The sequence below is a fragment of the Piliocolobus tephrosceles genome, chromosome 6 (genome assembly GCF_002776525.5).
Source record: "Piliocolobus tephrosceles isolate RC106 chromosome 6, ASM277652v3, whole genome shotgun sequence".
Lineage (NCBI taxonomy): Eukaryota > Metazoa > Chordata > Mammalia > Primates > Cercopithecidae > Piliocolobus > Piliocolobus tephrosceles.
Genome location: NC_045439.1, coordinates 148,248,318 through 148,262,012, shown reverse-complemented (window position 1 = coordinate 148,262,012; position 13,695 = coordinate 148,248,318). Strand labels below are relative to the sequence as shown.

Genomic DNA, 13,695 nt, shown 5'->3' with positions numbered 1-13,695 from the left:
TACAAACCACTGCTCAGTGAAATCAAAGAGGACACAAACAAATGGAAGAACATACCATGCTCATGGATAGGAAGAATCAATATCGTGAAAATGACCATACTGCCCAAGGTTATTTATAGATTCAATGCCATCCCCATCAAGCTACCAATGAGTTTCTTCACTGAATTGGAAAAAACTGCTTTAAAGTTCATATGGAACCAAAAAAGAGCCCGCATTGCCAAGACAATCCTAAGTCAAAAGGACAAAGCCGGAGGCGTCACGCCACCTGACTTCAAACTATACTACAAGGCTACAGTAACCAAAACAGCATGGTACTGGTACCAAAACAGAGATATAGACCAATGGAACAGAACGGAGCCTTCAGAAATAATGCCACACATCTACAACCATCTGATCTTTGACAAACCTGACAAAAACAAGAAATGGGGAAAGGATTCCCTATTTAATAAATGGTGCTGGGAAAATTGGCTAGCCATAAGTAGAAAGCTGAAACTGGATCCTTTCCTTACTCCTTATACGAAGATTAATTCAAGATGGATTAGAGACTTAAATGTTAGACCTAATACCATAAAAACCCTAGAAGAAAATCTAGGTAGTACCATTCAGGACATAGGCATGGGCAAGGACTTCATGTCTAAAACACCAAAAGCAACGGCAGCAAAAGCCAAAATTGACAAATGGGATCTCATTAAACTAAAGAGCTTCTGCACAGCAAAAGAAACTACCATCAGAGTGAACAGGCAACCTACAGAATGGGAGAAAATTTTTGCAATCTACTCATCTGACAAAGGGCTAATTTCCAAAATCTACAAAGAACTCAAACAAATATACAAGAAAAAAACAAACAACCCCATCAAAAAGTGGGCAAAGGATATGAACAGACATTTCTCAAAAGAAGACATTCATACAGCCAACAGACACATGAAAAAATGCTCATCATCACTGGCCATCAGAGAAATGCAAATCAAAACCACAATGAGATACCATCTCACACCAGTTAGAATGGCAATCATTAAAAAATCAGGAAACAACAAGTGTTGGAGAGGATGTGGAGAAATAGGAACACTTTTACACTGTTGGTGGGATTGTAAACTAGTTCAACCATTATGGAAAACAGTATGGCGATTCCTCAAGGATCTAGAACTAGATGTACCATATGACCCAGCCATCCCACTACTGGGTATATACCCAAAGGATTATAAATTATGCTACTACAAAGACACATGCACACGTATGTTTATTGCGGCACTATTCACAATAGCAAAGACTTGGAATCAACCCAAATGTCCATCAGTGACAGACTGGATTAAGAAAATGTGGCACATATACACCATGGAATACTATGCAGCCATAAAAAAGGATGAGTTTGCGTCCTTTGTAGGGACATGGATGCAGCTGGAAACCATCATTCTTAGCAAACTATCACAAGAAGAGAAAACCAAACACCGCATGTTCTCACTCATAGGTGGGAACTGAACAATGAGCTCACTTGGACTCGGGAAGGGGAACATCACACACTGGGGCCTATCATGGGGAGGGGGGAGGGATTGCATTGGGGAGTTATACCTGATATAAATGATGAATTGATGGGTGCTGACGAGTTGATGGGTGCAGCACACCAATATGGGACATGTATACATATGTAACAAACCTGCACATTATGCACATGTACCCTAGAACTTAAAGTATAATAAAAAAAAAAAAAAAAAAAAGATTATCCTTTTTTCTTTTTTCAGGTATCAAGTTCCTAGCTGCCTAATTTAGTCATCTAAAATTGTATTGTGTTTAATTCTCTGTATTTGAAACACCCTTCATCCATATAGGTTGGGAACCGCCACAGTTACTTGGCAAAACTGATAACATGGGTGATATTTCTAATATTATATTGCAAACCTCATGAACATCCATAGTCTGGAATAGATCGTTGATGATGAGACCAGAGTCATAACTTCTGAACACCATTTGTTTGCATCGGAATGGCTGTTTCTGCTGAAGTACAGAAGCTGTTTTACTTATGAATGGATTCAAATCCAAAAGGTTGTTCCAAACCCAGTTCTTGATGAGTCCCAAGTAGACAGCATAAGCATCCAATATATATGAATCTTTTTGGCGTAAACAATAGACATTGATGACATTGCATTTGTCTTTTTATTCCTTCTTTTCAAACTCTGTGATTTAGCTTTTTATCCTTCAGAATTGTTTCTGCTACAACCTGTGCCATGCAACGTGTACCACATTTGTCCTTTTCTTACTTTCACTTTTAAGATTATGTCTACTTTTCCTTCAATACTAATTATTCCTTAATCTTACAGCCGGCGACACTCATTGTGTTTGTGCTTATGCATCATAATAGGGTGATTCACATTCTAAAACACCTTAAAACCAAACATTTACACATTATAAACTAAAGAACAGAAAGATGGCCTAGACTAAAATGACCATTAGCACCATCTGCTGAGGAGGCCAGAGGTGATGCAGAGATCTGCATAATTTATGTTACTAAGTCTGGCATGTAATTTTGAACCTTTCCTTTTATCCTTTTCTTCATAAATCTCAGTGTGTTCCTAGTTGCACGTGTAACTTTAGAAGTAGAAATTTGAACAGAACTACAATGTATTTGTTATTTTCTGATGTTTAGAATATGCAGACATGGGTCAGGCGCAGTGGCTCACACCTGTAATCCCAGCACTTTGGGAGGCTGAGGCGGGCGGATCACGAGGTCAGGAGATTGAGACCATCCTGGCTAACACGGTGAAACCCTGTCTCTAGTAAAAATACAAAAAAATTAGCCGGGCGTGGTGGCAGGCGCCTATAGTCCCAGCTACTCAGGAGGCTGAGGCAGAAGAATGGCGTGAACCCAGGAGGTGGAGCTTGCAGTGAGCCAAGATCGCACCACTGCACTCCAGCCTGGGTGACAGAGTGAGACTCCATCTCAAAAAAAAAAAAAAAACAAAAAACAATATATGGACATATGTGTGGTGTAAGATATCTGTATCATAATACATAATCTTGTCACCAGTGTGGGAGGGTTTTAAGGAAAGAGAGGATGTGTAGGATTGGAAGCAGAAAGACCAGATAATAACAGAGTATTGCATGTGTCCAGGAGAAAGTTGGAGATGAACTAAACAGGGCAGGGGAAACAGAGAGGAGAGGGTCATACTTGAAGACCAATTAGATGCAGATCTAGGAGCACAGGTGACCTGTGAGACAGAATGGATGACTGTGCCTCTAACCAAAATTAGAGAGTCAAGGGAAAAAATCAGGTTTAGAGCGAGTGGAGGGAGGTGGCAGTTTTACTGACATTGCAATGGTGTGAGGGGTAAATAGTGCAGAAGTGGAGACAGCAAGTGCAGGAGTGTGACTATGAGGGGTGACGGGGTGGGTGGTGCAGGGTTGAGGGAGGGGAATGTGTGGATCAGAAAGATTTATAGGCTGGGGGGAGGGAGCCCAGAGAGAGGGGCTGATTGAACATACAGGAGAAAGGGACTAACTAATAGACTAAGATTCCAGAGGAGACCTCTGTAGGGGATGGGACTGAGGACAGGAGTAGCCATCATTCCTCAAAGTCACCCACAAAGAATGAATAGTGCCAATGCCAAGTAAGTTTATAGGTGGAACAATAGAAATTGTGGACTGCATTCCTCATTGCATCATGTAATCAGTGAAAGTAAAAGTCAAAATCATGCTGAGAATGAGAGGGTGATCTCTCTAGAGATCTGCCCACGCACTTCATCAAAGTGTTTCTGTTAAGTGTTCAATCCTGACCATCGAGAGGACTCTCTGGTACCTCTTCCCTGCACCCTCTCCCCTAATTTATTGTTCTTGCATTATGATCTAGTTTCTTAGCTATTGCTCCCCACCAGAAAAAAAGTATAAAAAAAGAAAGAGAGGAGAGGTTGGGTTTTAAGTGTTTTGGAGAAGTCATGGTGGGGAATGATGGGAATATCTACCAAAGACAAGCAAGAGAAGGAATGTGCACTCAGTGACTGGAGGCCCAGTTGGAAATCAGGAATTTGTGGCAGCTCCAACCCCCTCTGTTTTGCAGCTTTCTCCAGATGTGCATGTGCATGGGAATGAAGCAATGTGGGATACATGTGGAATTGATCTAAATCACTGCTGACCTGTAGAACTTTTTCTGATAATGGAAATGATCTGTATCTGTGCTGTCCAATGTAGTAGCCACTAGCCATGTATGGCTATTGAGTACTTAAATGTGGTTACTGCACTTGAACTGAATTTTCAGTTTTATTTTAGTAGCCACAGCGTCGGGCAGCACAGACCTGGAGTTAAGGGTTTATGGTTTTCATGTGGGGAAGATGACAGTGGGAAGTGGGGAAACGAATGGCTTTCCCATTAGCACCTCCCACTCAATTCCCAGTAGAAACAGATGTTAGACTGTGGGTGGGCTAATAAACAGTAACAAACAGGAGAAAACAGAGGGACATTCTTGCCTATGTTAATCTATAACATTCCTATGTTAATCTTAAAGAAAAAAATGATTGTTCAAACATATTGTTCAAATTTGTTTTTAAGGCGAGAACGACAGTATTCTGTATGTAATAGTGAAGATTCTCCTGGCTCTTGTGAAGTTCTGTATTTCAATATGGGGAGTCCTGATCAGCTCATGGTGCACAAAGGGAAATGTATTGGTAAGTAAACTAACAAAATCTATTTATATTATTGTAATGGCAAAAGTTAATCATGAAGGAATGGGATAGATTAGACACTGTGGCATTCAGACCAGTGCGGTCCAAGGAAGACCATCAAGCTGGTAGTCATTCTGGCTCCCATCCTTAATGACTGGAATGAGAAGTCACTCAGGTTTCCCCTCATGTCAGATGGAAATAAAAACCTGTGTTTTTGGCTGGGTGCAGTGGCTCACACCTATAATCCCAGTACTTTGAGGGGCTGAGGTGGGAGGATTGCTTGAGCCCAGGAGTTCAAAGCTGCAGTGAGCCATGAGCAAGCCACTGCACTCCAGTGTGAGTGACAGAATGAGACCCTGTCTCAATAAAATAAAATAAAATTTAAAAACCCGTGCTCTTGGAAATATTATTAACGTAAAGATAATTTTAAATCGGACATTACAATTATCAAAGCTTATTGAAACAAAAACATAATTAAAATGTTAGTAAGAATTTTGCGTCATATACACCTAATGCTGATAAAATATGTATAATGAAATGCATTCTAATGCCTATTACCTTTTTTGTTGTCGAGACAGGGTCTTGCTCCATCACCTAGGCTGGAGTGGTACAGTGGCACAATCATAGCTCACTGTAACCTCAAACTCCTAGGCTCACTCAATACTCCTACCTCAGCCTCCTTAGTAGCTAGGACTACAGTAACACCTGTGGTCTTTATTGACCAGATCTCATTTTCTTAAGTGGATATCCATCCATTTGGCCGTTTCCTGCTTGGCATGTTATACCTGACCGGGAAGACTACCTTATTTTCTATATGCCTTATTTAGAAGTTTTGTCTACTCATGGCTATTTGGAATGAAGCTGGTTCAGCAAATCAGAATTTGAATTGCTCACACTAAAGTCAAGTTTTTGATATCTCTTCCTTTGCCCTAAATGTACGTCATCTTTAGCTAGCCTTACAGATAAAACCAGTAATTGGTATAGAAATCATTTGTACATAGTGAATTTGTCAGTTAACTTTAATTTTCAATGCCGTGAATATTTTTGCAGAGGTAACAGGTAGCCAAATTATGTGAATTGAGTTTCTTTTGGCATCTTTTCCCCTTCCTCTTTAAGGAGATACAAATAAGCAAAAGAGTTGCCAGGGAGGAGGCAGCAGGTGGAGGGAGAAGAAACCAAACTTCTCAATAATCTATGAGCGGGATACTTAACCTTGGCAGACAAACAGCAGCCTGGATAGTAGAGGATCCTGCACATACACAGAGCGGCTGTATTTAGACAAAGGAATCATTGGGCGAGTTCGAGACATTAGTGGTAGTGGTGGTTGGCTTTGGACCTGAGACTGTCCTTTACTCAGACATTTCAGATTCACGAAGTGACAACATAGAACTCACTACTTCCAAGAACCTGGGGAAATCAAGAAGGCAAATTAATTCAATTCTTCTTACCTTAACTTGGTCTCTTATTCTCACTGGTACTCATTAGACAGATTCACCACAGTTAATACCCTTATTAGGAGGCACATTTTCAGTTGGAGAATTTTTAATAAAATCACCAAGTAAATTATTTATTTTGTTTTCTCACAGTGGGTCTGATTTTTTTAAATATGCCCTGTCTATGAAATGTTTTCATAAAAGATTACTAATTTTTTATTTTTGATGAAGTATTTTTATAAAAAACAATATTTGTTTTTCATTTTAAAGTTGTTAGAACTAGAGAGAAGAGAGCACTTACTTATAGATATGGCTACAGCACTATAGAGACTGTCTGCATGAACGATCATTGTGGGCATATCATAGAGTTTGAGTTAGAGTTCTTTTGATAACGTATTTTCCCTTATCCTCATCACAGTATATTCTATTCCCTTTTATAATCCCCATCATGAAAAACTGACAAGAAGAGGCTGGCAATACTAAAAGTATAATTTTTTAAACCCCAGCAACTATGAAATGCCTGCCTCGTCCCAATTAGGGAAACAAATATTGCAAAACACTGTACTGCATAACACACAAATTTAATTAGGCTTTATGTAAATAACTTCATACTCCATCCCATAAACATTTAATGCCATGTGTTTCTAGTAGACTGCTTAGATCCCACATTTCTTAGGTTGCTTCCTTTGGTTGACAAATTTTTAAATAGCAGGATTTTTCCCCTTAGGCAAAGACTGTCAGGAGTTATTTATGACTAACATAATAGGTCATTTTAATTAAAATCTCCAAATTATCAGCATTCCCGTGAAATAAAAACTGCTTCTCAGGTAAAAAGTCAAAGTGAGCTAGTTCAGCATATTTCTCCAAAGTATTTTTGCTGAGACATCTTTATCATATATACACAGGTTTCTTCACTTTTGATTATTCAGATAGAAAAGATAATTATCAATGTCTCTTTAAAAATTTGTTTTCATTATGAAGATAGTATAGCATCATGGAAAACTACTACTTATGTAAGAGAAAAAGGCAGAATACTATGTATCAGGGGTTATCAGCTGGGGACGGTTTTATAGCCTGGGGGACATTTGGTGATGTCTGCACATGTTTTTGATGGCTAACATTGGGGCCGGGGTGCTATTGGCATCTAATGGGTAGATACCAGGATTGCTGCTAAAATCCTACAGTGCACAAAAAGCTGCCTGCAACAAAGATTACCTGGTCCAAAATATCATAGTGTCAAGGTGCTATATATATGCTATGATATGGTAAATTATGGGGTAAAGGAGAATCTAAAAGAAAAATAAAACAGTGATTTTTTTCTCCTTTTCTAATTTTTTAGAATTTTCTATTATTGTTTTAATGAAAATAGAGATTTTTATAAGAAAATTTTTGGTGTTACAGAATTTAGCTCTCCCTGTGTGAGAACCATATGACTGTCACTAAATAAATGTGTCTCATTTTCTAGCTTCAAATCTAAACTGACATCTCTTGTTCTTTCCTTCCAAAGCATTGACCAATTTGTATTTACTGAGCATATTCAAACAAATTTTGCATTTAGAAAGTCATAGATGTATTCAGATTTTCTTTTCTTTTTTTTTTTTTTTTTTGAGCCGGAGTCTCGCTCTGTCACCCAGGCTGGAGTACAGTGGCCGGATCTCAGCTCACTGCAAGCTCCGCCTCCTGGGTTTACGCCATTCTCCTGCCTCAGCCTCCTGAGTAGCTGGGACTACAGGTGCCCACCACCTCGCCCGGCTAGTTTTTTGTATTTTTTAGTAGAGACGGGGTTTCACCATGTTAGCCAGGATGGTCTCGATCTCCTGACCTCGTGATCCGCCCGTCTCGGCCTCCCAAAGTGCTGGGATTACAGGCTTGCGCCACCGCGCCCGGCCCAGATTTTCAAATTACTGTTTTACTGTGCACACTAATCTACATTGATCTTGATGGCTGGTTCTCTATTTTCATATTCTTTCTGTCATTTTAGTTGGTATTTAGCTGTATGAGGGTACACCAGTAGACAGTCAGCAAAGGTAAACTCGTTACGAAAATAACATTGTGCGTAATGGCTAGTAGTATAAAACACTGGTCTCTTTTGTTTTTGAGACAGAGTCTTGCTCTTGTCACCCAGGCTGGAGTGCAATGGTGCAATCTAGGCTCACTGCAACCTCCACCTCCCAGGTTCAAGTGATTCTCCTGCTTCAGCCTCCCAAGTAGCTGAGACTCCAGGTACCTGCCACCAAACCTGGCTAACTTTTTTGTATTTTTAGTAGCGATGGGGTTTCACCACGTTGTCCAGGCTGGTCTCGAACTCCTGACCTCAGGTGATCCATCTGCCTCAGCCTTCCAAAATGCTGGGATTACAGGTGTGAGCCACTGCGCCTGGCCAAACATTGGTTCTTTATTTGTCTGATACTAAGATCTCATTGTTGATTCTTGCCCCTTATAAAAAATTATTTTAGGACTCAGGGTATATCGCTAAATATCAAAAATTGTTTACAAAAGAACATTATTACATAAAGTCATATTTTCAATAGTTAGCACATGGTATCCATTGTTGAACTAAAGAATGTGTATTACCCCCTCCTTATCAGTGGGATTTAATTATACTTTCTGTTTAATGTGCAGGCAGTGATGAACAACTTGGGAAATTAGTCTACAATGCTTTGGAAACAGCCACTGGCGGCTTTGTCTTGTTGTATGAGTGGGTCCTTCAGTGGCAGAAAAAAATGGGTCCATTCCTTACCAGTCAAGAAAAAGAGAAGATTGATAAGTGCAAAAAGCAGGTAAGCATTCAAGGTGGCTGACTGAGCAAAAGGCCTATTCTCAGGCTTTAGGAGATGACAGAATAAAATAGCCCTGCGTTTGATTGTCCTGCAAAGATGATCCAGAGCAGTATGAGAACTGTTTGACCAGAGAACACCGTGAAGGACCAGTACCTCTTTGCCCCTTGCTTCTGGTTTCAGAATTTTCACAACATGGTCAAAGCACTTCTAGCTGCCTTCTTAAGCTCCTTTCTCAGCCCTTAGTATGGCATTAACAGTCATCTTTCCAACTGGGACTAAATACTAGTTAAAAATTGGATTTTTTGCAATTCTTCTTTTCCCTACTCTTGAAATACTGCTTCAGGGCTGGGTGTGGTGACTCATACCTGTAATCCCAGCACTTTGGGAGGCCGAGGTAGCGGACTACTTGAGCCCAGGTTGAGACCAGCCTGGGCAACATGGTGAAACCCTGTCTCTACAAAAAATTTAAAAATTAGTGGGCATGGTGGCACATACTTGTGGTCCCAGCTACTTGGGAGGCTAAGGTGGGATAATTGCTTGAGCCCAGGAGGTTGATGCTACAGTGAGCTATGTTCATGCTACTGCACCGCAACCTGGGTGACAGAGCAAGACCCTGTCTCCAAAAAGAAAAAAGAAAGAAAAATACTGCTTCAAAACTGAATTTTGGGGGACTGGAGGATTTTTCAGTTAATTTATAAATTATGATTTGTAACCAAGCATAAGGAGAACATTCACTATTGCATATTGTAGTGTTACATAATAACAAGGTTTACAAAAATCGTAGATAAAGCATGATGTTCAGAAATGTGTGTGTATTTAAGTATAGAAAGAAAACTGAAAGTAAATGTGCCAAAATCTTGAGTTATCTTTGGGTGGTGACCAGATAGATAACATGTGGGTATTTTCTATCAAACTAATTTTTTAGATGTTGACTGTGATCTTTATTAAATCAGAAAAGGTTATTTTTTTTTTCTATCTTCAACCTTAACTCCTCTTTGCCATGTGAGGTTCTGAGGATTAGGATGTGGACATCTTTGAGGAGCCATTATTCTGCTGCTCGAATCGTGTACTATATTTTTGAAAACCCAAACACAAAGCTAATCAGAAAAGGTTATTTTTAAATTAAAGTTTGTTTTTTTCTGGTGGCCATACCTCAAAAGAATTTTATTTTAAAAACTGTTCACTAGTTTTGTAGTATATGCATAGTAGGTTTTGAGATTAGAGAAGTTGAGAATTAACTAAATTTTTTCCATCTTTATGAACTATTAGGTTGACCATATAGTTTGGGGAGGATTCAGTTCAGGGCATATTTGTTCTCTTCTCATTTGAAAGTATATTTTCTATCAAATACTTCACTTTTGTTTTGGGGTTTTTTTGTTGTTGTTGTTGTTTTGCCTCCCTTGTGTGATCAAATACTTCACTTTTGAAATGAAACCCAAGTTAATGTTGATTTGCCCAATGTTATTCTTTTTTTTTTTTTTTTTTTTAACTTATCAGATTCAAGGAACAGAAACAGAATTCAACTCACTGGTGAAATTGAGCCATCCAAATGTAGTACGCTACCTTGCAATGAATCTCAAAGAGCAAGACGACTCCATCGTGGTGGACATTTTAGTGGAGCACATTAGTGGGGTCTCTCTTGCTGCACACCTGAGCCACGCAGGCCCCATCCCTGTGCATCAGCTTCGCAGGTACACAGCTCAGCTCCTGTCAGGCCTTGATTATCTGCACAGCAATTCTGTGGTGCATAAGGTCCTGAGTGCATCTAATGTCTTGGTGGATGCAGAAGGCACCGTCAAGATTACGGACTATAGCATTTCTAAGCGCCTCGCAGACATTTGCAAGGAGGATGTGTTTGAGCAAACCCGAGTTCGTTTTAGTGACAGTGCTCTGCCTTATAAAACGGGGAAGAAAGGAGATGTTTGGTGTCTTGGCCTCCTGCTGCTGTCCCTCAGCCAAGGACAGGAATGTGGAGAGTACCCTGTGACCATCCCTAGTGACTTACCAGCTGACTTTCAAGATTTTCTAAAGAAGTGAGTATCACTGAGATTCTCTCTAATAGCACTTTACTCCTATACTTTTGATTGTGCTGGAGTGTGCCAGACATCTAAGTGATGTGGAAGCTGAAAAGTGAGGAACAGGACTTCATTCTTTGCTCTCCCAGTCCTGTCCTCGTCTTATATGTTCTGTTTTCTCACGTAGGTTTGTGATTCTCTTAACTACCACATTCTCTGAAATTCACTTGGAATTCACACTTGATTTTCAAACTCCTTTTGGGGGACTGCTGGTATACTCTTGGAAGTCAATAGAGATTGTTACGGTGAGAAATGCCCTAGGAATTCCAAATACTGACCTTTGCTCTGGTTCCTAAAGGGTCAAAGACGAGGCTTCTTACTTCATTAATAGCTTTGGGAGTGAGATTCTGCCCCTTGTGCTTCTTAACCATTTTTCATTGGCTGTCTCATTCATCTAAGTTGTAGAATGCAAATAAATTCCTTACTCTAGCCTGAGAATTTTCAATACCTGTAAATCGCAGGTGCATGTTTAATTACAAAGCCAAGTTTTATTCTGTTTGGGAGAACCCTTCCTGAGATGTTTCCTCAGGCCTAACATGTTTGTCCAGGTCCTTCACTTAAGTGTTTTCTAATTTAGTGCTGCCTCTGTTTTCAGTCCAAGCCACAGCCAAGTTCTCTTAGTTTCTGTTAATTGGGAGGTAAGACCCCTTCAGTCTGGATTTTTCCAGATGCTCCTCTTGTCCAGCTGTCCTGCAGGAGTTGACCTGGGCTGGTTTCTTCCATTTCTGATGCTCTTTGTTTTTTACTTTCTTTTTCCCAATCATTTGCTTTTATTCACTTCTTCCATTTGCAACATTTATTTTACCCTTCACATTTCTTTCCTATTCCGTCTATCCCAGTAGCCAGTTGGCCTGGGTTACACTGTGATGCCCTGTCACTGATGATCTTACCATTATAGATGTGAAAGTAGCTGCATTTGTGTTTGAATGAGATTGTTTTTGTGTAAAGTGAATATGAGATATATATATATGTACACACATACACAGTTGTGGAAAGGGACCAACTTTGATTCTTTGTGTTGGTTTTGCTCCTTAAAGTATATGAAAATATTAAGATTTCTAAAGAAATCTTTTATGGTATCTTTTTAATGCAATGGGACTTTAAAAATATTTATTTAGATGCACCCTAACAATGAGGTTGGCTAAAATGACAAATATGATGATAGAATCACAGATGGAAAGTTTCATTTCCATCTTCAAAATGTCACCTTTAGTGTTCTGCCTTCCTCATTGATGAAGAGTAATTTAGTCAAGGTTAGCAATAGCGTTATGTGTTGTTATAAACAGCACTGGGAGGTTTAAGTAGAAGTACCTTTCCTTTCCTGTGTAGTAGCAAAATGAATGGGCTCAGTAGCTAAAACTTTACTAGTTCTCTTCTTAAATAGCTCTACGCTTTGTCAGTTTCAAACTTGAGATCACACAATTTCTTATTCTTTTTTTTTTTTGAGATGGAGTCTCGCTGTGTCACCCAGGCTAGAGTGCAGTGGTGCAATCTTAGCTCACTGCAAGCTCCGCCTCCCAGGTTCAGGCCATTCTCCTGCCTCAGCCTCCCAAGTAGCTGGGACTACAGGCGCCCGCCACCACATCTGGCTATTTTTTTGTATTTTTAGTAGAGACAGGGTTTCACTGTGTTAGCCAGGATGGTCTCGATCTCCTGACCTCATGATCCACCCACCTCGGCCTTGCAAAGTGCTGGGATTACAGGCATGAGCCACAGCTCATGGCCTTCTTATTCTTTTAACAAGATTTTTCTTTAGAATATTTTGTATACTCCTCTCCCTGGAGTGATTTGATAGACTGTGCTTGGTTAAGGAGCTGCCAAGAACTGTTTTAGGAACTTTGCTGTCCAGCCCTGGTTAACAAAAGAAAAACACCATTCACAAAGAATGAAAACAGCAACCTTCCATTTGTAGTTATATTTTTACATATTGTTGAACACCCTTTGGAGAAAGATTCTGTTTCAAATCAGCCTCTGTGTTGGGTAAGACTCTGGAGTCAAAACATCTGGGTTCGGGTCCCACCTCTATGCCCTACTGGCTGAGTGACTTAACCCCCTGCCCTGCGTTTCCTCCTCTGTGAAACTGGGATAATAGCACTGCCTACCTCATGAGGTGGTTGTGAGGATTAAATTAGTTAACACCCGTAAAGTTTCTGGCACTTGGCCCAGACTGAGTCAGTGCTGGTTTTCATCACCATCCTCAGTAGTGAGAACTATGAAGAAATGTGGATGCTGCCAGGCGTTTTACCCCTTTTTGTTCAAAGCTGAACCTTTTCTATATACGGCTACCCTATTGCCAAAATTATTGGTTCAGAGAAGTTCATTTTTAAAGTGAGATCTTGGTGGCTATAAATCTCTTAAAAATACTGTGCATTCTAGGTAGGCTTTAACATTTTTCTGATCCAGATTTTCTTTCAAGTTAATAGCATTTATGTCACAGTTGAGTTACAGTTGATAATGCACTTCAGAAACCCAACAGGGCATATATAGGGATGCTCATTGAAGCATTTTGTGAAAATGTGAAAACTTGGAAATAATCTCAACAGTAGGAGAATGTGTAAATAAATTCTGGTAGGTCCACGCCTATACAGAAGTTTTAAAAAAATACTTTAAGTACTGGCTTAGAAAGAACTCCAAGACACATGGTGGAATGAAAAAAGCAAGTTGAAGAATAATACATACAAGATGATATTGCTTTAAAAAATCAAAAAACAATACTATTTTGTTTGGATCATTGTATGTTTATGTGTATAAATGCATAGAA

General features: G+C 39.7%; 1 protein-coding gene across 3 annotated transcripts in view; it reads left to right on the top strand.

Moving 5' to 3' along the window:
• EIF2AK4 (eukaryotic translation initiation factor 2 alpha kinase 4) overlaps nucleotides 1-13,695 on the top strand; it is a 110,371-nt gene that overhangs the window by 32,126 nt on the left and 64,550 nt on the right. For all 3 annotated transcript variants that reach the window (XM_023189383.1, XM_023189382.2, XM_023189384.1), the window contains 3 exons: nucleotides 4,534-4,649; nucleotides 8,702-8,859; nucleotides 10,357-10,892. In XM_023189383.1, the coding sequence (XP_023045151.1) occupies nucleotides 4,534-4,649; nucleotides 8,702-8,859; nucleotides 10,357-10,892 (810 nt within the window). The remainder of the gene's footprint in view (nucleotides 1-4,533; nucleotides 4,650-8,701; nucleotides 8,860-10,356; nucleotides 10,893-13,695) is intronic.